At 49.0% G+C, this 26,292-nt stretch overlaps 1 protein-coding gene across 3 annotated transcripts in view; it reads right to left on the bottom strand.

Moving 5' to 3' along the window:
• Nucleotides 1–321: 321 nt before the first annotated feature.
• LOC119397017 (splicing factor, proline- and glutamine-rich) overlaps nt 322–26,292 on the bottom strand; it is a 206,403-nt gene continuing 180,432 nt past the window's right edge. For all 3 annotated transcript variants that reach the window (XM_037664435.2, XM_049417297.1, XM_049417299.1), the window contains one exon: nt 322–688. In XM_037664435.2, coding sequence (XP_037520363.1) covers nt 506–688 — 183 coding nt within the window. In that variant the 3' untranslated portion in view covers nt 322–505. The remainder of the gene's footprint in view (nt 689–26,292) is intronic.

Below are 26,292 nucleotides of genomic sequence, written 5' to 3'. Positions count from 1 at the left end.
CAGTAAATACAATTTGGCGCACTTTGGCACAGGAGTGGAATCACTGCATAGTACATCAGTTTTTTATTATGATTTCACCCCCTCCCCAAACTGCATCATTCTCCTCATGAACCAAATGTGTTAGTAAACTGGACACCAGAATAATTGACCAAAACACTGATAACCAGGCGAATTATCAGAGTAACTAGTGCACCTGCAACATACAGCATCCAATAATGTAGCTGTACATTGACATAATTTGCAACATACAACCAACACAACCCACTTTATTACACACCAACATTATGAGGTTACAAAGTGAAATGAAGCATAGCAAAGTAGTACGACACAAGCTCTATTTATTGGCAATGTGGACATCGAACAACGCAATGACATTTTCATGCTTACACGATTAAATGTGTGGATGCTTCGAAAGACCATTTGGTGCTTCTCCACTACTGCCGAAGGAGCTGGCAGCAGCCAGGGCAGTGCAGTGGCATGCTTGAAGCACCGAGATCCTCGTTTACTAGTAGCGACGTGCGCGCTTGGCTTCCATGTCATAATCACCGCGGTCCAGAGCATCTCTGCGCATCATCATGTCCCGGAGGGCGGCAGGCGCGCTTCGAGTGCCGTTCATGACCCCCATCGACTGCTGTGGTGGCTGCTGGCCGGGACTCCCTTGTCCGCCTTGGTCAAACCGGGACTGCCGCTGCTCAACAAACAAGGCAAGTGAATACAATGGACACAAGAGGTGGTACTCTCAATAAATGCTGCCTGTACAGAATTTCTTCAAATACCGCAATTAAAAACAGATGCTGGTCAATAGTGGCATCAAAGATTGCCACAAAGCAAAACGCACATTCAGTGGAGACAGTCAGCTAGTGCACCAGTGGCAATTCTTTTTCCAATGAGAAGTCGTCACAAGCTCACGCAGTAAGCGTTCCAGATAAAGCAGTTGTATGGGCATTTGCTTTGTCTTTATCAGAAGGAACTGTGGGGATTGAGGTTTGCCCGTCGCCACTGCGCGGGCTTTTCGCCTATTTCTGCCATCCTCATGTCCGATCATGTCGCTCCCCTCCTCCGCCGTCCTACGGCGCTGGGCGAGCGGGGGTGACGTTAACCCTCCTCACCCCGGCGCCGGATCGCGACGGTGGCGCCACGTTCGAGTCTCGCGTGCTCGCGTCTCGCGAGACGTTTTGCGCGGCGGGGGAGCAGACTCTCTCTGGACCTCGTAGGGTAAGCACGTATTTTCTTTCCCGTCCGTCGGCTCCTTTGTTTGGGCTCGCTCGGACGGAGTTCGCTAACGGTGCCTTGCGCCAGCGGCGAGCGCTTACCTTACGTTGTCCTTTTCCGAACGCTAGGCTGAAGAGCGGTGCGGTGCCTTCGCGCGTGGTCATACTACGCCGAAACCGTACCTATCGAAGCCAACGCGAGCGGAGTTTGCCCTTGCTCGAGCGATCGGGCCCTGTGGTCGCAGATCGTAAGAGTACGCAGCATAGTCGCGAGGGTCCGTTTCCCTCAGCGGCGTGTCGCCGTGAGCCCTTTTGCCCGCGGAGACGGGCTAGCGGCACCCTTTGTGTTGTACTTTCGCCCGTGGCGTGGTTAAGCCTGTTTTGCTTCTCCCGCCGCCTTTGGGAGCGGGCGTTGTACTGCGTTTTGTGGTGTTGCCGCAGGCAATAAAGTGTTGCGGATTTCGAGAGCAGTACTGTGTACTTGCCGCGCTACGCTCGGCGCCTTGTTTGCGCTCGAACGTACGTGTGCAGCGGCGCGCTAGTTCACGCGAGGCGACGGCAGACGCGGCCCTGTGGCTCGCTAAGTCCGAACCCACGCTAGTGGCCGTACTCCTGTGAGATACGTGCACACTACAGAACATAAGTGAATCAATAATCCTTTCCATGCACAACACATTTAAAGCCGCTTCCTCTAAGACACACACACTGAGGTTATGCAAGCACGCACTAAATGGGCTTTGTTAAAATACACAGAACACTACATTTGTGATCATATTTAGAGAATGACTATTTGTCATAGCAATTACAGTATGATGCCTGAATTCCCCGAGTGTGCAACAAATAATTAAATTGCTTTCAATTTAACCAATCCAATAAGTGCAGTGGTCATCATGGTCCACTGCTGCAGTCCAATGCAGTGGATGCTATTCCTCACCGACTGTGCTACTAGGACACCAAGCACTGTGCAGGATAAGAATTTAAAGACATTCTTTGTTATGAGAATGTGACCATGGGGGAGTGGGCTTATTTGGAATGGAACCTGATGAAGCATCATGTGAAGGTTTTGGCTTATTTAGCATCAAGTGCTTCACTTTCACATGCATCTTCCCCCACCCACTTTATAGGGCACACATCAGTGTTTCATATTACATGACATTATGTCCAATTTTCCTTATTCAAATTGTAACTTCGTTCATAGCAAAATTTGTGCTGCATGTTCTGCATAGTTTACTTCACTGTCTCGCTGTCAAATTCAGAAAGAGCCAACCGACTGCTGCCATAAAGTGAATACCTTTCACACACTTTCTAAACAGAGTGCAAGCTTTTACGATATGCAACAATTTTCCATTTTTATAATAAAACAAAATCTGTTTTCTTCCGACCATAGTTCACAGAAACGCTAGCTACACTATCAGCTGTGCCGTAGTGACAAGAAACTGTAGGGGATTAATCGTACAGATAACCTGTAGCAAAACACATGCAAAAATAGAAAGACAGAAGATGACAAACATACACCCCTAAATGTAACATGCAAGCACGGAGAGCTGATTAAAGTTTGGTTTGATCTGAAAGTGCATTAACCCTTCATTAACACAATATCGAGCTAAGGTCGTCAAGCACACATGAGGAGTGTTCAAAAAGCATCAAAATTCTGGTTAGTAGAAATACATGTCTCGATTAGAAGGTACGAAACCTGAATACCCTTCGAAGTAGTCTCTTTGGCAATGCATACACCTCTCTCGGCACTCTCGCCATTGTTGGAAACGTTTCTGGAATGCATTTTTCTTTTTCTTTGAAGAGTGATCAGCAAGCCTTTCGCATTCCACGTGATGTCTCCTCTTAACTCGAATCGGTTTCCTTTCAGCGGAATTTTCAGCTTGCAAAAAGTAACACGAAGCCATGTCAGGGGGTCATGCCTGCCTGACGAATTACAGGACTGTGGTGTTTCGTGCAGAAAGCCTGAATCACATGTGGAGAATGGGCATATGCCCTATCATTATCGAGCTGCGACGTTCTTGCAGCCCACAGATCAGGTCGTTCGTGCCCCCTACCGTCATGAAAAATTTAATGTGCTAATATAATGCTTACCCCTACCTCGTACCCATTCTAAGTGCTCGGACTGTGAGGAGACGGAACTTTATGAATAATGAAAGTCCATGCTTGCTCAACATTTTTATTTTCCCTTGTTAGCTCTTTCCCTTTCTTTGATGAGCATAGCAGTCAGGAGATCTTGTACCAAAATGACCGATGACTGCTACACTCATCATCAGCAAAAATTGGTCCCACATGGAACCAATGACCATATACTTGTCATAGTTGTGTCGCTAGATGGCCACACTTGTCCATGTTGTGCCATGCAGTGAAGCCATCTTCAAGCTATTCTTTTTATGCAATCAGTGAAATAAAGGAACATCACTGAATTGAAATAATGGTGCTGCTGTATTCAGAAAAAAAAAAAAGCTTACAAATTGAGTGAAAAAGATTTCCGGCAAATTTGCTACTATTTTCATCTTTTATTTTTCACATAGGGAAAGGGTTAAACGTCTGCCTGAACACGGTTCGGTGCCTGCTGATGTGCAGCCATCTTTGAAGCGGCTGTATCACTCCTTTATCTGGGAGGTTCTCATAACGCCGTCACTGAAAGACTGTTGAATCTTTCCAATGGTTCTCGTTAGGGCATCTCCCAGCTTTTGGCAAAATTTGATGCAATATCGCTGCTCATACTCCATCATTTTACAACTTACTCGAATTCGACAAGCACTCACTACACATCCTCACTCAGGGGCTGGCTGCCAGCAACTGAGTGCAAGCATGCGCATAAATGTCCCCTCCATATCTCTACCGGAAGGAAACCCCCGCACTTTTGGTTTACGAGGGGGAAAAAATGGCTCAATATTTTTAAAACACACCTTGTACTTGCAAATACAGATCATGAGAGCAGCTCACAATGCTTTTTTGGTTTTCATGCAGGCCTGAAGACTGAGCTTCTGTGACACTCCATGTTTCTCACGAATAGTTTGCGCGGGCAATTCGTGCCTGTTTGTATATAACACCAGATATTGCAAGGAGCTGATGAAGAGTTGGTAAGTTCAGAGTACAGACTTTTCAGGGTGTCTACCGAGTTGACATTTCTAAATTCCCTGAGTTTTCCAGGTTTTCCCCGAGCGTTTTTGCTAAAATTCCCTGAGTGAAACAGAACTTTGTTTTATGTCAAGATGGGTAGACACCATGTTGCTCGATATGTCACTCTCTAGTACGCACGTTAAAAAATAAAAATGACTTAATCCCATTTGAATACTACAGAGAACAGTTAAACTTCAGTATAGCGAAGTTGGTAAAAGTGGTAATTTACTTTGTTATGACGAAACTTCGTTAAACTGTATTTCGACCTTTCATGCAAGACATAGTTACCGAAGAACTAATTTTAAACTGAAAACGCTACAAGAATGCTTGACTAGTACGGCATTATGAAAAAACTTTTTTTTTTGCATGAAAAAAAATAAATTTTGTTGAGCCTGAGGTGCAGCAATCACAATTAGATGCCTTGCCAGAGTGACACGTGTAAAGATGAAAAATATGCAGGTTTAATGCAGTGTTGAATTGCGCTTATACTGCTGCTGCAGCTTGTGGTGAAATCCTTGCGCATTGCCCAGAGCAGTGCAATGCCTTTGCTATCACGTTGCTATCATTTGCTCTCCACGAACGCGCAACATCGAAAACCATCGCACGCTAGAAAAAAAGTCACAGTCTCACCGCGAGAGCAAAATAGTGAATCCGATAGCAAATAGGAATTGTATACGAATACAGGCTAGCAGCCACTCCTTCAGGAAACGCAGCCGCTGCAGTAAGAGAAGTGACCTATCTACGGCTCAGGGGCAGATCCAGGTGCCTACTTTGGGGGAGGGGGGTCCATCATCAGACCGGGTATGGGGGGGGGGGGTGTACAAAGGCTGAAGGCACCGCCTCAGCAGTGCATTTTGGTGGGTAGTGCGGTGAGGGGAGAGGTAGAGAACTGGGACAAGATTCTCTTTACCCCTTTTCGGCAGTGCTAGGCAAAAGCAACATGACAAAGGGGGCAAACTCAACAGGCAGCCTGACAAAAGAGGTGGACGACAGGCACTGAAGGGAAAGAGCAGGGGCTGGCTTTATGGGTGGGGGGAGGTGTAGCCGCGACCCCCCCCCCTTCCCCCTTCGCCCTCTGGATCCGCTGCTATAGTGGTATTCACATGGGGGACAAATCATCGGGAGATAAAGGCAGAGCCTAGTGACATCAGCTCGCGAGGGGAATTCCCTACAAATATCCCACTCACACGGTCGAGGCGAATGGAGGCGGAAGACTAGTGTTATCAAACTACTCTAGTGGCTTGTACCGCCCGTTTCACCATTTCACCATATTTATCTATACACTACTCCACTTTGATAACTTGTGGTCGTGTTGGCGTGTACAGTACGTGTAATCAAACGACACACTGATTCCGCTTTTTCCGTGCTTCCAACAACACAATTTTAACTGCAGCTCACAATGGTTCCCCGACATGCTGACTGACGAACACATGTCGAATCATGTTCTTTCCTTTCGCCTTTCTTTTCTTGGCTGCTTGCGTCTTCTTGTAATTTCATGAAATCATTCAAAGCGGCGCGACGGAGACGGATGAGACAGCTGAAACTGAATCGAGTTTCTTTTTGGAGCAGCAAAATTTTTATTTTGGAGCAAAAGAGCCTTGATTTGGAGTAGTCAGCGGCATTTAACGTCTTAGGAGCTTGAACAAACAAATTTTTAGCAACTTGGGGGTACAAGTACATATTTTAATTGGCTTAGAATACACCTAACACTGAAACAGCCTTTGGAGAAAGTTTCTTTAACAGATCATCTCTAAGTATGAACTACACTGCCTTTTAATATACCCTGCAAACTATCTAGCCCGTGTAACAAGCATATGCAATAATCGAAAAAAGGTTCTGCAAACTAGGTTCACCTCACACATCGGAAAAAGAAAGAACAGTCACACTTATCATAAAGTAAAAAAAATGTCATTACACAAAAATTGTAGTTACATAGCAGCAGGCTTCTGCTTAAGATCAGTGATATAACTTAGCATATTTACTGCTTTGGCTTTTCGTACGTCTGCTTATTAGCTTTTCAAACTTACCAAGAGCTTCCTGTAAGTCAGTGTTAGTATTTGTGTTAGGAGAAGCGCCTTTAGCTATCTGCTCGGCTGCGTGGTCGGCATAACGTCAAGTGTAGTGCATGCTTTTAACAGACAACAAAAGCACGCTGCACCACAGTATTAGCACTGCCCATGTTGGCCTGTTTTCTTTAATGTCAAAGGCCATCGAAAATTGATGCAGAACTCCCAATTTGGCCCCTCCCCCCCCACCCTGCGCCGCCTCTCCGCGACTCGCGTAAAGCGCCTGCCTACCGTGCACTGCATGATTCAGGCACCACGCAGTGTAAGCAACGTGTTCACGTAAACGAAGCACCGAACGTATAAAGGCCTGTTTTATTTCTTGCAAAACAAAAAAAAGGAGGCATGCCAGTCGCACAGCAAACGGCCGTCGACCAATACACAGGTCGTAAAGCGAAGCCTAAATGCTCGTGTAGCCCACATTCGGCACGAAGCGACGACGCTTACACGTATCAAAGCGCCCGTTGCGCGCTTTAATTACAAAACCGACCAGTGGCAAAACTGTGCCACGTGATCGCCGACGCACCATGAGCCACGAATAAAGCGCCGAGGTGCCCGTTTAATCGTGCAAGTTTCATGGTGCGCACTAGACGACGAGTCTTTAGTGCTGCTACCACGTGGGTCTCTCACTACCCACAGAAACCCGTGCGGATGCGGTGTCGATGGCTTCGTTAAATGCAAAATGAAATTCAAATTTGCTCGTCTAAATAAATTAATTGTGGCGAAGCAATTGGTACGGTTTAATGGTTGCGCTCTCCAGCGGCTCCTAGTGGCTCGTCCTCTTCTAAACGCCACTCGCGTTCGGAGCCCGTGCCTTTGCCTTGACTGTCGCCATAGCGCATTGTCGCCGAGTGCCGTCCAATAAACAGCTTAACAAATTGGTGGAGGTGCTGTGCTCCCATTCAATGCCCCTGGAGCTTCGTTCCCGTACGCTGCCATCTACCACGCCTCGAGACGCCGCTCAGCAAACGCAGACCACATGTCCCGGTGTCCCACACATCCGCGATCCATCTATCTTCACTGGCGCCAATGGCACCAACGTGGAGGACTGGCTCGCAATTCACGAGCGCGTGAGCGTACCCAACAAATGGGACGAAGCAGGCAAGTTGAGCAACTTGGTCTTGCACCCCTCGAGAGTAGCAAGCTTGTGGTACAACAACCACGCGTCCGATTTTGCGACTTGGTCGGATTTCAAGACCACCGTCATCAACGTTTTTTGGCCGCCCTGCAGCTCGTAAGCTGCAAGCAGAACATCGCTTACGTGAACGAGCTCAGCAGGCCAATGAATATTTCACCAGTTATATGAAAGACGTCCTGGACTTCTGTAAGAAAGCCAACGGCACCATGTCCGAGTCTGACAAGATCCGGAACATTATGAAGGGCATTGACGACGATGCCTTCACTATGTTGCTCGCCAAAAACCCTTCCACCGTGGCCGAGGTCATAACACTGTGCGAGAGCTACGAGGAGCTCCACCGGCAACGTTCGATGACCCCTCCCCCTCTCCATCATGCGACGAAGAGCTTGCTGGCTTGGCGGCCATACCTGACCAGGCCACGCTGCTGGCAGAAGTGAAGGCAATCGTGCGCGAGGAAATCGCACGCCAGTTCTCTCTTCTGGCCTTCGCCCACCCGCCGTACGTTCAACAGTCGTCGACGACCCTTCTTCCTCCCCTCCGCCGAGCGATTGAGCAGGAAATCGCGGAGGTGATGCCTGAGTACCACCAGCAACCTCCGGCTCCTGCGCCACAGAGTTATGCTCAAGTTGTCACCAGGACGCACCACGCAATCCCTGCGGCTGCACCATTGAGTTACGCCGAAGCCGCCGCTAGACCTCCGTCCTTCGAAGCGGGCGTGCCACCTATGTATGCAGCAGTCATCCCTAGGCCCCGACTGCAACCCACCATGCAGTCATTTCAGCAGCCGCCCCGTCAATCGCATCCTGCGACATGGGCGGGACCTGCCCAGGCGAACCGATGGTGTACACCCGACAATTGGCCCATCTGCTTTGCATGCGGTTATGCCGGTCACGACCACTATCCACAATCTACCACTATCCCTCAAGAGGAAGGTATATAACAGCTGCATCTTACCGGTACTTACCTACAGAGCAGAAACCTGGAGACTTACAAAGAGGGTTCAACTTAAATTGAGGACGACGCAGCGAGCGATGGAAAGGAAAATGATAGGTGTAACCTTAAGAGACAGGAAGAGAGCAGAGTGGGTCAGGGAACAAACGGGGGTTAATGACATCATAGTTGAAATCAAGAAGAAGAAATGGATATGGGCCGGGCACGTAGCACGTCGGCAGGATAACCGGTGGTCATTAAGGGTAACTGACTGGATTCCAAGAGATGGCAAACGCGTGAGGGGGAGACAGAAAATTAGGTGGGTAGATGAGATTAAGAAGTTTGCAGGTATTACGTGGCAGCAGAAAGCACAGGACCGGGTTGATTGGCGGAACATGGGAGAGGCCTTTGCCCTGCAGTGGGCGTAGACAGGCTGATGATGATGATGCCGGTCACGTGGCACGTTACTGCCATCGCGTGCAGCCGCCTCGAGTCGAGTCACCCACCACCAGCCAGTCCAGCTGTGCATTCTACGACCCGCCTATGTCACCGACGTCACGCCCAGCTCCATCCACTCGCCGCTCTCCGTCTCCACGACGTCGCTCACTGTCACCAATGTGGCCACGTTCTGTCGCACGAGAGCAGGAAAACTAGTCGTCGCAGTCCACGAGGCAAGGGCTGCAACGCTATCGAACTGTAAAAGCCCTCAGCGAAGTCCATCGAATGTCATAGACGTGTTTGTGGACGGTGCTCGCGCATCTGCCCTTATAGACACTGGAGCTGCCATATCCGTCATGGACGCAAAACTTAGCCGCTTACTCCGAAAAGTGACGACGCCACTTTCTGGGATGTCCCTCTGTACCGCCAGCTCCCAGAGTATTAGGCCTACAGCAGTATGCACTTCTCGCGTCGTCATTCAGGACGTTCTGTACGACGTCGAGTTCATCATAATTGCTGCATGCTCCCACGACGTCATCCTGGGATGGGATTTTCTCCCCCGCCACGACGCCATAATTCACTGCACACCAGCCGCCCTCGAACTCTCACCATTCTCACATTTGACGCCGGCAGAAAGTCCATCGGCATTCACCAAGATTCTCGTCAAAGACTATACCAAAGTTCCTCCAGACTCGTCGACGGCTGTGCCAGTTTACTGCGCCGGTCTCTGCGACACCATTGCACTCCTTTCGCCATCTGACCGTGTTTGCACTAGGAAAGGGTTGCTGGTACCTTTCGCGACCGTGCAAGTCACTCAGGGTAGCACCGCTATTTATGTTACCAACGCATCCCCGCACATTGTTATGTTGGTGCGAGGGGAATGTCTCGGCAGAGTGGAGCCCCTTGAAGATGCACAAGTTCTGAACGCGCCCAATGGCTCGCACTGCACCAGTTCCCGTACCATCAGTGCCGTTTCCACGTCTGATTCATCACCTGTGGATGTATTTGGTCCCTCCATTGCCGATAATCTTACGTCGGTACAGTGGCTAGAATACTAGAAGTGTGATCACCGCCAAGCGGCTGCAATGGGAGGTAGTGAAGCCGCCTTACGATGTTTCCGCTAGGTGGCGCGCGCTGTCGTATACACGTCAGGCTCTCAGGCTGAACACGTTGTTCAACGCTGCAACTCGCCGGTCAAACGTGATTCTTTTGCATGTTTAGCTGTTCTTTCGTGCTGTATTTGCTGGTCGGACAGCCTTGTCATGTTTACGTTATGTCTTTTGCGGGGTGTGTGCCACGAGCAGACGTCAGAGCCACTGTTTTGTGCCCAGATGCTCAACTGGGTAGAAATCGTGCAAGCAGAAGCATTCATTGCTTGGAGTCCCGAAAGACGACCATTTGTTCCAGCAGTGGCAGCGTAATATACCAAGAGCAGACAAGCCTTTGCAAAAGAATGCTGTCGTTCCAATCTCCAAGATCCAATCGAAAAGCTATTCGGCATAATTCGTCAGTTATCCGGGTGCAATGATCATCCCACATCGACCCAGTTCCTTACTGCCGTGAATTCCCTTAGCTTTTACAATTTGGTAAAAACAGCAGGCATGGGTAACTTTGCAGGTGACATACTTACGTCATTAGTTGGAACTGATGAAGTGGCCATCCATGTAATCGGAAACCTGGACGAATGTTCAAGTCTACTACAGGCATCGACTCTCCTTTCTGACCATGTGTATCCTGTGCAAGTCAGTGACGGAAGACTGGTGTACTATTTGGCCGGCTATGTGGCTCGGAGGAAAGTTATGGCAACGAAATGCCGGGACTGTTTTGAGCAGCTGCTCACATCCTTCGAGAACGCAGATAAGGATCTTGCGTCATTCACAGCATTCTGTGATGTTGGAGGGCTTTTGTACCTGTCACCGGAACTATTTTCATTTGTGGAGGCACTGCAGGACACATTCACATTGTGGTTCAGTTATAATAAGCTCCAAAGGGACACCATAGTTGAACTTCCCAACTCAATTCAGACCGTACCATCCGTAGGGTGCGACTTGCAAAAGCAAGATCTGACGAGCAACATATAATTAAGTTTTTTGTTCTCACATGGCTTCACTTCTTCACGAAACCTCTAAACAAACAGAAAAGTTCTGCAAGAGGAAGATAAAAGCACCTCAAGCTTCGAAGAGCGATGTTATGTGCATCACCCTGTAGTGTGCTAGCTTTCTTCCCCACTTTGATGCCTCCCACTTTAAATAAAATGTGTGAGAAGAGTGAAATGCTCTCCGATTTTCTGTGCAGTTGTTAATTGAAATATATTTCCAGTGTGAATACGCAAGAATAATTAAATCCTTAAGAACTATCTCATGCAAAATGTTAAGTATACTGTATAACAACATGAAGAAAATTAAGATCAATGTCATAGTAGCATTTTTTCGTGCTTCTTGAGGTTGCGTATAACCTTGTGAAATGGCGATCCCCTCAAAATGTTAATCGGTTACATTTCTCAGCATCAAGGAATGATCACAAGCAGTGGCAAGCGTAGCTGGCCGCGATGTTTGCGAATGTAAAGCTTCACTTATGATACTGTGCGTATGGTCATACCATACGGTGATAATGTTTGATAATATCTGCCGCGAATTTCATTTATTTATGACACACTTACGCCGAGCAATATAGTATAGTAAATTTACGGCGCAAACAAAACCATACCCGCCACAAATCAGCCTTGACATGGCAGCTTCGCTGCAGCGAGCCGAGCGAGCGACGTGTAAGCTACAACCAGCGCCACCTAGACAGCGCCGGTCGAGGCATCGGTGGAGAGCGTCAGCGCAGGCGGCGCGGTCTTCACACTTCCCTATTCTAGCCACTGTAACGTCGGTCCAGCGTCCCCAGCTTCTGTGCCTGTTGGAAGAATTTCGTTCTTCTTTCGATGTCGGGCAAACTTCTCTCGGCCGCACATCCGCTGTTACGCATCGCATTGACACTGGCGCCCAACCACCACTGCGGCAACGTCCATATCGCGTGTCTCCCACAGAACGTCGGGCAATTAATGAGCAAGCCGACGATATGCTTCGACGCAACATTACTCGACCCTCGGACAGCCCATGGGCGTCTCCTGTTGTTCTCCTTGCCAAGAAGGATGGTTCTCTGCGGTTCTGTGTGGACTACCGAAGGCTCAACAAGATCACTCGGAAGGATGTTTGTCCACTGCCGCGCATCGACGACATGATTGACAGCCTCCAAGGAGCAGAATACTTTTCATCTCTCGATTTGCGCTCGGGGTACTGGCAAGTACCCATGGCTGATGACGCTCGACCGAAGACAGCCTTTGTCACGCCGGACGGCTTGTACGAGTTCAACATCATGCCATTTGGTCTGTTCTGCGCAACTTGAAATGGCACACGTGCTTGTGTTACTTGGACGGCGTCGTCGTTTTCGCTCTGGATTTCTCCACGCATCTTCAACATCTGCGGCATGTTTTGACGCGATTGACCAATGCCGGCCTCCAATTGAATCTGAAGAAATGCCGATTTGCAGCACGGCAGCTGACAATCATAGGCTACGTCGTGTCCAAGGACGGAAACCCTCCCGATCCGGCCAAGCTTCGGGCCGTGGCCGAATTACCCAAACCTACGTCCGTCAAAGAACTGCGCAGTTTTGTAGGACTGTGCTCCTATTTTCGACGTTTCATACGCAACTTTGCCACCATCATATCGCCGCTGACGAAGCTCCTTGGGAGTAACGGGCCCCTACATTCGTGGTCGTCCGAATGCGATGACGCGTTCGCAAAGCTCTGTCGTTTGTTGACGTCTCCTCCCATACTACGGCACTACGGCCCCAACGGAGGTACACACGGACGCCAGCGGTGTAGGCCTCAGCGCTGTTCTTGCACAGCGCAAACCAGGGTTCCCCGAATATGTCGTAGCCTACGCAAGTCGTACGCTTACTAGAGCCGAGACCAATTACACCGTCACGGAAAACGAGTGCCTGGCGATCATCTGGGTCCTTACGAAATTCCGACCTTATTTGTATGGTCGCCCATTTTATGTCACCGATCAAAACGCACTATGCTGGCTGTCGTCATTGAAGGATCCCTCGGGCCGTCTCGCCCGCTGGCCACTTTGCCTGCAAGACTGCAACATCCGCGTGCTGTACGGCAACGGACGCCCTCTCGCGCTCCCCCTCGCCTAACGACAATGCCTCCTGCTCAGTATCTCACATTGCTGTTTCTTCCATCGATGTTCCCACCATCGATGTTCCCACCATCGCTACCGAGCAGCGCAAGGATAAATGGATCGCCTCGCTGATAGACTTGCTCACTGATCTGTCGGCAACACCAACCACTCGCGCATTGCGTCGTCAAGCCCACCATTTCGCCATTTGTGACGACCTACTGCACCGATGCAATTACAACGCCGACGGCCACCAGTGGCTACTTGTGATAGCCCGAAGTCTGCGTACTGAAATATGCCAGTCCTTCCACTTTGATCCGCAATGCGCGCACTCTGGGGTATCCAAAACTTAGCACCGCATTCGACAACGATACTTCTGGCGAGGGATGTACCACTACGTGCAGAAGTTCGTCCGCTCCTGCCTCGATTGCCAACGCCGAAAACCTTCAACGCACGTGTCACCAGTCGGTCTACAACCATTACCTTGCCCTAACCTTCCATTTGGGCACGTGGGCATCGATTTGTATGGACCACTTCCTCTGACGTCGGCTGGTAACCGTTGGGCCATCGTCGCCGTTGACCATCTAACGCGATACGCCGAAACCGCTGCCCTCCCAGCGGCTACAGCGCGCGATGTTGCCTCCTTCCTGCTACACCGATTCATGCTGCGTCACGGTCCACCCCAGGAGCTTCTCAGCGATCAAGGCCGTGTCTTCTTGTCGGAAGTCATCGAAGCTATTCGCAAAGAGTGCCATGCTGTTCACCGTAAAACTACTGCTTACCATCCGCAGACGAATGGCCTAACCGAACGCCTTAACCGCACGCTCGGCAACATGCTCTCAATGTACGTCGCTGCCGATCACACAAACTGGGATGCCATTCTGCCCTTCGTCACCTACACCTATAATACCGCCCCTCAGAGCACTATTGGTTTTTCACCCTTCTTCCTGTTGTACGGAAGGCACCCGTCGCACACCACTGACACGATACTACCCTACAAGCCGGATCCATCTGATTGTGCGCCTATTTCTGACACAGCCAGGCTTGCTGAAGAGTGTGGCGAGCTTGCAAAGACCTTTACAACGCACGAACAAGAGCGGCAGAAGAGCCTTCACGGTGGCACCACCACTTCTGAGTCCACGTTCCTCCCCGCAGCGCTCGTATGGCTCTCGGTCCCTACCACTGCAACTGGCCTCTCTTCAAAACTACTGCCGAAATACGAAGGCCCCTACCGGGTCGTCGAGTGCACATCCCCGGTCAACTACCTGATCGAACCAGCTTCGACATGCGCCGTCGAGGGCGCGACATAGTCAATGTGGAGCGCCTCAAGGCCTACTATGACCCACTCATAGTGACAAGCTGTTAGGTCGCCGGACAGCTCCCTTTTCGTACCCAGGGTAATTGTGGCGAAGCAATTGGTACTGTTTAACGGTTGCACTCTCCAGCGGCTCCTAGTGGGTCGTCCTCTTCTAAACGCCGCTCGCGCTCGGAGCCCGTGCCTTTGCCTTGACTGTCGCCATAGCGCATTGTCGCCGAGTGCCGTCCAATAAACAGCTCAACATAATTAATTTCTAATGAAGGGTAAAACGGGAGCGGGTTGTATTCGTTCTGGCCGATCGCAGAACCCTACGATGTCCTTCACAGAAAGAACCCCTGGGTTCTCCGGAACCCAGTTTGAGAGCCCACGCGCTTGAGCCTCTCAGAGATGCGTCGCATGCAGGAAGATAGCTGACGCGACTTTAACGCAACAAGGTACTCGACCACGACAAACATACACGTAGGTGACCACACACAGCAGCGTCGACACAAACACTGCAGCGAACGGAGGAACACGTTAAGCGCAACAAAGAACCTGACAGTCAACCCCGCTACGCATGCCACTTGGTAGATTTCGCTAAGCGACAGTAGCGTCAGAACACACAGCCTAGCGAGTAGAAGCAGTACGCTCGGGGTAAGGCTCGGGGTCACGCATATTTACAACAGTCCAGAGGAGATGATGGCGGCATCATGGGAGCCTTCATTAGAAAGGTGCATAGAAGAAACACGCTTGGGCGCATCCAAGTGTTCTGCGAATGTCTTATTTTCTTGGTATTCCTGGCACTGCTTGGAGAATCGTCCACTCAGCCTCTTTTTCCCACTGAAGCTCACGTGGGCATCAGAATTCCTGCTTTTAAGGCTGTTTTGGAGCAGTCGGCCCAATTTTTGCGATTTTTGTGCTTTTGGAGCAGCTTGGCGCAGGAAAACGGAATCGCTTCGAAAATGCGCAATATGCGCAGCTGTTTCACCCCTGCGAAGCTCAAGCATGAAGGATGAGAGAGCTTCCAGGCGCCACGATAAAAACGCTCGGTTCGTCGACGTAATCGCTACTAGAGCATCGCCACTCGGGATGGTATGCGCCACACCGAACACGTCACAGTAGTGTCAATGTCACAGAGAGCTGAAAGCCCCTTTGAGCTTTCGTACGCTCTTTGCCCTCGAAATAAAATAACTTCCAGGTGACGGACGCCATTCAAATTTGGTCAAAAATACTTATGCATACCAAGCAATCGAATGAAGGACACATCTAGAGCTTGAAATTTTATGTCAGTGCCCCTTTAAGTCCCGCTCGTTGGCAGCGCTCGCGCACTTTTACTCGCACATAGACTATACGACCCGCGGGGTGATGTAATCGCGATTTGGACTTGATAAGGAAGATGGCAAAGGCAAAAAATTGTTCTGGAGTGTCTATATAATTACTATTGGCCTCGAGGCCCACCACTGGAAACGCCGGCGCCACCGTCGGCGTGACGTGCTTGGCAGGATCACGTGGTCTCAGCGGCCGCGTCGGCTGCTTGTGGCGCACTGCCGCGTGCTTTGAAAACGAGTTTCAAGTCCCACATGCGCTGCGGTCTGTTCAAATTCGGAAGTTTTCTCTCATTTTCTACTCAATTGAAACCACTGTAATAGAGTGGCTGCCTCCGAAGGCGACGAACATGGGGCTCTACCGCTCGGTGCCGCACGCGCTTACGCAAAGGAGCCCAGTGTCAGCCTGCACTGGTAACCGCGGGACAAGAAACAGCGTGAAGCATGGGTTGTAAAGCTAAGAACCGGCAAGTAGCCATCCGCTACGAGTCTTGTGTGCAACAAGCACTTCCGCGACGAAAACTTTAGTTACTGCGTCGGGGCTGCGATGTTCGGTGAGTATCAGACAGCGCGCACTTAGACGATGGCTCGCGCGCGCTTCCTGCCTGCAAATGATGCTTATCTGCCACAGGATGGTAAAGCGCTACCTTTTACCACGTGCGATGCCATCTCAGAACACTCCAATGCGACCTCTTGATCGTCGGCCCCGTGCTCAGCATCCACAAAATCGGCTGCAGATGCGCAAGACATTGTTTAGATACGTTGAATTAAAAAACGCACAGGGTCCCTTATGCATTCGTTAAAGATTACTAGAAGGCGAAAGCCATCTTCTTGTCAGTCGATGTACTGATTCTCCCGTGCCCCCCTCCAAAAGCGTTCTGCACCTAACGCGGTTTTGCACGGCCTCCGTGACCGATCACGGAGGCAATGCAAAGCGACCATGACGTGTGAATACGTCATCGCGTGACGTCACATTATGTGACGTCATAATGACGCTACATATTTTGGCGATCTGTGACGTCATGATGACGTCATATGGTGACACCATCACGTGACGATTATTTTTTGCATCACTCGTGTTGACGCCGCCGACGCGGGACGCCGACGGGCAACCTTCCCATTTAATGAGGCATGCATTGCTTCATAAGCTACATAAATTTTGCATTGCCTCCGTGATCGGCCCACCGGCCAACCCCATGTATTTTCTTGGAGCCTCATTTATTTACGTGGGAAAGATGCCACCCTGTTGGCGTTAGACACGAGACTGCTGCCAAAATTGCTGGGGTACACGCCAAGTAATTACTATCCTGTTTTGCGGCTGCTGGTTGCTGCAATACTTTCTATTTTATTCACCGCTATTTTAAGTTCATGTGGGTCCTAGTTCACAGCCGACGTTTGCAGAACAAGTCCGGCAAACGTTACTGTATTTTCTTTCTTTTCCTAGGCGTCGCATGCTACTACATGCTCGCGGTCTCGTAGACTGCTCCTCCTTCCACCAGCAATCTCGAAGCGGTGAAGCTTTGGTCTATGAATTTGTTGATGACAGAGAGCGGCAAGTTCACTGGAATGCAAACGGAACGATAATTAAGGAGCATTAAAAAAAGCCGTCGCATTTGCTCACGTTTTGTGTGAGCACCAAACGAAATGAATGCGCTGAATAAAGAAACAGAAGCAGCGGCATTTGCCCGCTGAGAAGACCGATCAATATGCAGTGCGAGACAACTTGTCAAATGACATTGAAACGTACCCGAATTTAGACAAAAAAGAAAAAAAAAACACTGAATGGTCGGGACGGCAGACAAAGTTGCCATGCGCACCTAAGCCGCAGTTGCAAGGAAATTGTTTTTGAACTGCTCTGATAGCGTCCGCGCAACAGTAGTTGTTTTACTCACAAATTCTCATATTTTGCGGCCTAAAGTTCACAGCGCGGTGCCAAAACGCGCTCGTAGCAAAAGCGAAACCATCAGTACGAACATACATGCAGACGCTCATACATGCAGAGGTACCGTCAGTCATCGCGAACCCGTGCGATCGCTTGCTTGAGGCTTCTTTCTGTTATGCTCCGTTTGGTTATACAGACAGTCTACTCTAACGAGATATTTCACATAGTTTGCACTCAGCGAGTGACTACCTTTCACGCAAGAAGCCGGTTCAGGGGTCTCCAACGCGGTGACAGCGTGAAGCGGGTGCTCGGTTTTCTGCAAAGAGACAGCGACTGTAGACTATCTTGTGCTTTCAGTTCGTCGAAAATGATTATTTTGACAGTAAAGAACATAGTTCATTTCGAAAGTACTTATAGAAATGCCCTGGAGGGCTTCCGCGAGGTGTTTTTGTAGAGCGCCGACAGCAAAACCTATGGGGAGCGCGCCGACGGTATCCTGCCTAGCACGCAATCGAGGCGCGTCCGATAGAGGGAGACTCCGTAACTCCTCGAGGCCAATAGTCAGTCAGTCAAGAACTTTATTCATCGGTCCTGAGGAGCTTAAGCCGCCGGGGGATCCAGGGGGGACACCCTAGCAGCCGCTACCGTAGGCGACGCCCGAGTCGGGGCGGGAACGTGATGGCGTTCCGCCAGTTCTTGGGCCCTCTGGACTGCCTTGAGTTGTTGGTGGAGCTCGGAGCTCCTGAGTGCCTCTTCCCAGTCGGACTCACTGGTGAGAGGTGCCTGAGGTAACGCGGGACATTGCCATAGCATGTGCGAGAGTGAACAATAGAGTTCTCTGCAATCTGGGCATTGGGGAGTGATGTCTGTGTTGTAATGGCTCAGTCGGCCCCGTGATACGTACGATCTTGTTTGTAGCATGCGAAAGGCTACCGCTTGCGCACGTTCGAGCTTTGTATGTGGTAATGGGTATTGGCTTCTGCTGTTGCGATAGTGAGAGGTGATTTCGTGGAAGGTTAGTAAGGGGTCGTTAAACTGTACGTCTGGGACCAGCTCTTCAGTGGCAGATTCATCGTCGCGGCGGGTGAGCTCTTGCGCTCGGTCATGAGCTGTTTCGTTGAGGTTGGGTTGTTGGGAGTGGACGTCTTTGCCCATGTGGGCAGGGAACCAAGAGAGGCAGTGCGAACCCGTGTGCTTTCGTGTTTGTAAGATGTGGGCTGCTTCACGCGTGATGTTGCCGGTTTCGTAAACCCAAATGGCGGCGCGAGAGTCTATATAGCAAAAAATATATATATATAGCTGCAGGCTAAGATCGCATGAAAGCACGGCAACAGCCTGAATTCCGGCACATCCGATTATGGTGGCCACGTTTCTGTTTTCCGACATCGCGCGCCGAATCGAGCAAGTGGGACCCGTTCGGGCGACGCGAATTTCGGTCGCCGCTATGCCTTGGCTCTGAAAAGTTTTGTGATTCGGCTTTGTAGCAAAACATCCACATAAGCAGTGGTGTGTCTGGTAATTGTGAGCTACAGCCCAAAAAAAAATATCGGTCGACTGCCTAAAAGTTGTTTCAGCAGAGCCCTCACCGGAAAAAAAAAAAAAAAAAAAAAGCTTTCACTTGCTATAAATTGGCCTGTTAGTTACGCTCGCTCCCGTCTGGAAATTTATTCCATTCTCCAGAGTCCTAAACAGCATCTTTGAAGCTCGGGATCAGAGCAAGTGAGCTATCCGATAACCGCCAACAAGCGTCATGTTTTTTTTTAAAGTTTTTTCGCCGATCGGCGGGATGGCTTTCAAGATACCAGCCTTGTCGACGACATCCGCTTCCTGAACGATCGCGATCGCTTTCAAGATAACTCAAGCTCGTTACATCTTTTGCTACAACTTCTACAACTAACCATGCTTGTTACTTGACAGGCAGCGATAATAAAAACACCTTATCGAGCGCGAACCCACAGCACGCGCGACAAAGAATACAGAACTTCACCGCGTAGTCACAGAACATCCCGACAACACTGCGTGATGCGATGTGCTGTGGTTCATGGTTCCCGCATGCCACGCATTAGCTGGATTCTCTCCCACTCCACTGCTCCGAAGGCGAGAAGAGCACCGAGGCACACCCCTTCCCCGCAGCCACAGCAGCCGTTCGGTATGAAGAATGCGTTCACAAAATCTCGAGCCAGCATTACCGCGACTTTGGATTTTCCCTGATGAGAGCACAATTTCCCCGAGTTTTCACTGAGTATTCCCAGACTACCCAAATTCCCTGAGAATTCGCGGTTTTCCCGGTCAGTAGACACCCTGCTTTTCACTTTGCTGTCCATGTCAAAACATCCTTTAGTGCACGCTTCCATGTCGTGCGGAAAAAAAAAAAAATGGGCTTTAACGTCCCAAAACCACAGTATGATTATGAGAGACGCCGTAGTGGAGGGCTCCAGAAATTTCGACCACCTGGGGTTCAAAGTGTGAAACCAAGGAGATAAAGAAGATGAAGACGAGATGGAAAGCTTCCGCAGAGCAGCACCAGCCACTTGGACAGTATCAAAATGCAGTGTTCGCATAGGGGAGCGAGAGCACGACTGTGCATACAAGTGATGATAATCAAAGCAAATCAAGTTATTTAGTGAAAGTTAGTCGTATGATGATAAATACAAATTAACAGTTTGCAAAAGAGAGCTTTTCTGCAAGGTTCTTCTTCAACCAAGCAACAGACTGCTTTCCAGGGCATCCTCCGAAAGACAGGTTCCTCGTTCGCCATCTGTAGCATGAGGATCAACAACAAGACGTGACAATCCTATGGAAATTTTTAAAGAAAGCTGGAACCTTCTTGTTTAGGTCAAAAAAATTTTTTCCTTGCTCGAAACAGAAGTTACTTTTTTAAAGACTTTCCGTATGCGTTGACAACAAAGCATACCACACAGTGATATTTTACTTGGATCACTACGCTACGAAAACGAAGCCACAACATGAGTCAAAATGATATTTTTGCTAGCTTTGTCAGTTTTGTCACAATGTTTCTACTTTATTTGTTCCGAAGATATTTTGATCACTTAGCATATGCATTTGTAAAGCCCACAATCTAGCTATATTCATCATAAAAGAATCAGTGCTAAGCATTAAAAATGCTGTATTTTCCTCATGAAGATTAATGGACTATCACAGTAATGATGGACTGGTGCCCTTATATTAAAGAACAAATATTTACCAGTAATGAATTGAAGCTATATATTTGTATGAATTATTATTGGCGACAGGGATTTACTTCTGTACGCAAAGCCTGAAGTGGCATGACGCAACCTTCTTTCCGAAAAATACAGCTTGAATAATTACTTTCCAAGTTCAGACACCCCTTTCAGCAGCAATGCAGAGGCTTGTCATGCACGGCATGTTACCTTGAACCAGCTTGAAGCCCGATGGGCACATTCGTACAGACGCGGCCACGTCTGTGTAGAGCGCGCGAGCAGCTGGTTTTTGTAGAGTTACTGTATATGCTACCTTTAGGTAGCAGAGTTGCGCATAGGTCTCGGTAGCAACCACAGCTATGCGGTGAAGTCGCACTCCGTTTTTGCCAGCGACATGCCTACCGTATCGCCAATTAACATTTCTGGAGTGTCGAAGCCCGGCGATAAACACTGGTCGTCGATGACTAATGTTAATTCAGTTCGCTGCAGTGGCAACGGCGTCGAGAAATAAAAAAATTTGCCCGAGCGTCAGCTCCTCCACAATGCATGGTTGCTAGCAGCGTTTGGAAGATAGATGCGCAACTCTGTTACCTAAAGGTAGCATATGCAGCAACTTTAGGTTTTTGCTCTGCGGGGCGACACCTTGAGACAGTTTCGGGCTCTGACGTGGTGCGTCAGGAGCACACGCGGCCTAGTAGTTTGGCTGACCACGTCAGAGCAAAAACCGGCTGCTCGCGCGCTCCACAGACGTGGCCGCGGCTGTACATGCTTCCCAAGGGGACAACTAGCGCTCATTTAACTTCATTGTGTTGCATGTGCCTCGTTCCAGGAACCACGCGAAAATTATCATTCTTGTTTGGTTTCAATGGATATAATCGATAACGAATCGCCTATGTACTTCAAGCATGACAGCGGACTAATTTTATACAGAAATATAAAATAAATGACTTCACACTAGAGAGCTCTTGAATTACACGCTAAATATGATTAACTACTGAAAAATGTGCAAACTAAGGTATTACGCATATTACCACTTTCTTTTTCTACATATCCAGTGCCTTGGAATAACGTTGTGCAAATTCGACACATTTACAGACAGTCCAGCACTATTCATGCTTAAGGGGATACATTAGCACGATTATCCACCCCAACCCCCCCATGCGCGCGTGCACACACACACACACAAATGCTCCAAGAGGCAATGTACAGACGTACACCACCACCCTATGTCACGAAAATACAGTGGCACTGTCATCCAAAGTTTCGTGCGGTAGGCATCTGCTGCCACGTGTGCCACAGCTGCTGCTGTGTTTTCGATGTGTTTCTGCATCCGCCAGCTAGCAGGTTGTGCTGGCTCGGAGCCAGCAGTAACATGATGAACACTGCTAGCGCTGGGCTGAGTTTCCTGCGCAAAGTGTGCTTACCTTGCTTATCCCTCCCGGTGCTGAGTGGATCGAGTCACCATGCTAGCATACACCATCAGTGGTGCAATCTTGTACGCATTCCAAATAAGCACGGAGCCATGGCGTTACATTCAGCCGCACGCGAATGGCCAATACGAACTGCGACAGACGTCACGGCCCTGCATTGACCAATCGCGTGCGGCTGGATGTAACGCCACGCCTCCGTGCTTATTTCGAATGCATACAAGATCGCACCACAGGACCACCCTTCACTCCAACTCTCTTCTGGCTGGCACTCATTCACCACAGATGGACGCTCACAGGCCTGCAACGAGTTGGCTACGAGGTGCCTTTGCACGTGACTTCTCATTCACGCCTCTCAGTGGATCCTTTCTTTGGTAGGTGATAGTGCTGAAGGCATACATACTTGATCGATCTTTCAGTGAACCTTCTTTTACGCTCAATACGCGACTGTCGCACTGTACCACATCCTTGGTTAATAAACCCATGTTTGTGGATGATCTGCCTTGAGTGCCTTTTCTGTGCCGTGTTGGAGAGTCAACAAACCCGGCCCCAGCGCCTTTGAAAGTTGAGGGCTGGAGGGTCGTCATTTTAACTGCCAACCGTGCTCATAGGGTAAGCCTTGCACAAACACGCCTCCACAAGCTGCAGAAGTCTTAGGCATGTCAGAGGGATCTTGACGTACTTGTGTGAACTACAGATGAGGCAGGTTCATCTATGCCGCCACGAATGAAAGGACAACATTGGTGATGCTTCTTTAAATTGCATGTAGCTGCAATGACACACCTAATACAAGTGCTTTCAATATGGTTGCTCTGGCTAGAATGTGCTTAATTTAACCCCTTGCAGTCCGTTGTCAGGTTCCGCCCACAATGCAGCACGTCCACTGCAGTCTGGGATTGGGCATTGCTGCACAAGTTCTTTCGCGGTTGATTCATGCACGCATGTTCTCACTAAATTATGTGCCATGTGTAAAACAGTAACTAAAGCTCTTTTACTCTAGCTTTGAGTCTTTTAGTTTTGGACCAGAACAGACAGAAGGTGGGGAAAGGTTTCGGACAGCAAAGTGTTAAAGGGCCTTTATACCACCCCCAATATCTTTCAGCATTTCAAGTAAACACACACATCGAGTTCAGAATGCCGTCACCATCAACAATGCCAAATGCGGCCACCAACAGACGTTCCAGTATCACCCACTACCCTACCAAGATAAGCATCACCAACTACTTGTTTGATATATAGCCGAGTGCCAACATTCACGCCTCCTCCTTGTGCAAGACCCCTAAGTATGATGATGATGATCAGATGTGTATTGGCGCAAGGGCCAAAGGGAGGCCAAAGAGTGCCATGTTGACCTCTAAGCGTGAAGCAGAGTGCAAGTTGCTTGTGGAGAGCCCCCCACACACTTGTGCACAGCCAAGCGTGGCACTAGTACAAAGGCACCTCAATGCATGCACAGACACACCCAGGGCAAACGTACATATGGTACAGCAAGTGTCCTGGCACAGTGACGGCGTGAGCTTGGTAGGCGATGTGCTGAACATGTACTATAGCTATAGGGACAATCGGCTCCACCCAGCAGTAGATACCGCGTTTTGGTGAAGTGGTTTTCATTCCGTAGCATACATATCATAGCTGTACAAACACACCCTTATCGCAAGAGGAAAGCTGGACAAGCAGTTCACTCTGCAAATCAATGTGTTCTGTGCCATAGTTTCGAAACTCCTTTGGCATCTGTGCTATCGCACTTTCATGCAAGAGAGCCAGAACTTACTCAGCAGATTGGCAAAAACAAAGATGTGGGCATTTGAGAACCTTCAATGGTCATTGCGACTGACATTACGTTCTGAATATTTTAAGCGTATTTTTTATTGCCTTTCCTTATTGTGTGTCTTGTGACGCTTCCTTCCATGAACAAGCATGGCAAACTCATGCCTGCTAATTGCATTATGTCCTGCAAGTGGTACACATTTGTACACACATGTTGAGGTGCCTATTGGGTTTGTTTTAAGGGGGACACGACACCTGGAGTTATCTCGTTTATATTTTGACCAAATTCAATGTAAATGCACGGATATATGCTAACTTATTTTGTGCCAACTTCAAAATTGCAATAACCTTTTCCGTGGTTCAAATAATTATAGACATTATTAAATGTTAATTATTATTACATCGGGAGGCAATGGATAATTATAGACTTGGCAGTTATGTTAATGCATGCGTGGAAATGCAACAGATAAAGCTCATTTTGAACCAAATGCAACACAGGATATTGAAATATTTTTGCTAGATGAGAAGCAACCAGGAATATATCCCGTGTAGGAAAGATGATGAATAAACGGAGCCAGCCAGAAACAAGATGTTGGATCGTCTCACTGGGTTTCTTATTACCCGGCATCTACATATTTTGGTGCCGAAAACCCCTGTGTCTGGGACAAGCCTTTCCTCTACGCGTACTGCGAAGAGGACTCAACTCTCGCTTCGCATCGCAGATGGTGAGGAATCGACGAGTCGTGGATGCAAATATTGGTGTGGGTAGAACTTCAACCAGTAGCAGTGTTCAATGGATTGACTCGAAGGCAAGCAATCTGCACAACGTGCGCAGAACACAAAGATCACTCGGGAAGTGCAACTAGTGCTCAATTCTCCTAACGTCAACATCGTGAAGCTCACAGCTGCCAAGGAACAACTTTAAGCTAAAATCCAAAAAAAGGCACAAGTTCAGGGGAAGATAGAAGCTTGAAGAGATGAAAAATTCTTTAACATGGGATGTCGCTGGAGCCAATGCTTTGACAAGCAGTCTTAGTCTTCTTCAAGGCTGCAACTGCCTTGCCTTAGCGCGTATGTGCCTGCCTCGTACCCTCTCCTCCAACCCAAGCAAAAGAGCAGAGGACCAGTGCGAAAATGGAGGTGGGGGAGAGCCAAATGGAAAGAGGAAACAGTCAATAGAAAAGAAGAAGAAAGCATGGGGTGGTGGTGGGGGATTCGTGTCGAAAGGGTAAGGCAAGTGTTTTGCTGAATTATGCCTGCGAAAGTTGTGGAGACAGGTTTGCACGAGGCTTACCCTGCGAGCGCGACCGGGAAGGGATGCGACGCTCCTGTACCGCTACAGTGCACCAAGACGCTACACGGCCGGGTTCGTCGACTTTCCGACAGGACACGGAACAGGCACTCGAGGCAGGAAGTCAACAACCACCAGTTTATTAAAGGGACACTAATGGCAAATATTAAGTCGACATTGATCGTTGAAATAGCAATCCACAAACCTCGTAGTACTACTTTTGTGCCAAGGAAGTGCTTATTTTAAAATAAAATCATGTTTTAGTGGTCTGCACCGCGTTAGCACACTTCAAATCACCCGCCTGGAAGCGGTCTTTCTCACGTCACTGTTGCCATGCCCAACGTTGCCCGCCTTTGCTACGTGGCGGTGTGCAGTGGCAGCGTGCACCATTCGGGCATCCGGCAACATCACTGCATGCGTTATTTTGTCAAACTTTCTTTGAGAACGACTTTCGCGAGCGTGCAAAACACACGTGGCAGTACACGATACTGAAACTACCACTGAGACGCGACCGCGTGAGCGAAGCAGGGCGCCGGGCGAAGCGCAGTTCGTCGAAAACGGAACCTTTGAACCATGCGCACCATTCCCCATGGCAACGCCAAAGAGGTTCTTTTTTCCATGAATCAAACAGAAATGAACAAGCAGCATTTTATTACGTCTCTTGATGCATGGAAGGTTCTCTTTTTATTGCAGCTAGTTTGATTACGAGTGATTAATTGTAGTCGGACTCTCTTATGCCATCGAGATCATTTCCAAAATGTCCTGCTCGAGGCGCTCATCATGTGATACATTTAGCTTAATTTCTCGGTAAGTAGGGCACAGCTGTTGATAATATTGTCGTTTTAGGCATCATACATTGAGCTTTCACTCTGACATAAATTGTTATTTGCCTTTAGTGTCCCTTTAACCCAAGATGCAGCATAGTGCAACAATCACGGGATTGCGGGCCAAACAGGGTAACTCCGCAAGATCGATCGAATACACTTACCTGTGGCACTATTGGCTACTGCACAAAGGGGACCACTGAGTGTGCAAACAAGAAGTCACCT

This window comes from Rhipicephalus sanguineus, chromosome 6, assembly GCF_013339695.2.
Source record: "Rhipicephalus sanguineus isolate Rsan-2018 chromosome 6, BIME_Rsan_1.4, whole genome shotgun sequence".
In the NCBI taxonomy this organism is placed as follows: Eukaryota; Metazoa; Arthropoda; class Arachnida; order Ixodida; family Ixodidae; genus Rhipicephalus; species Rhipicephalus sanguineus.
The sequence above is the reverse complement of the archived record's forward strand: the minus strand, read 5'-3'. Positions and strand labels throughout refer to the sequence as shown.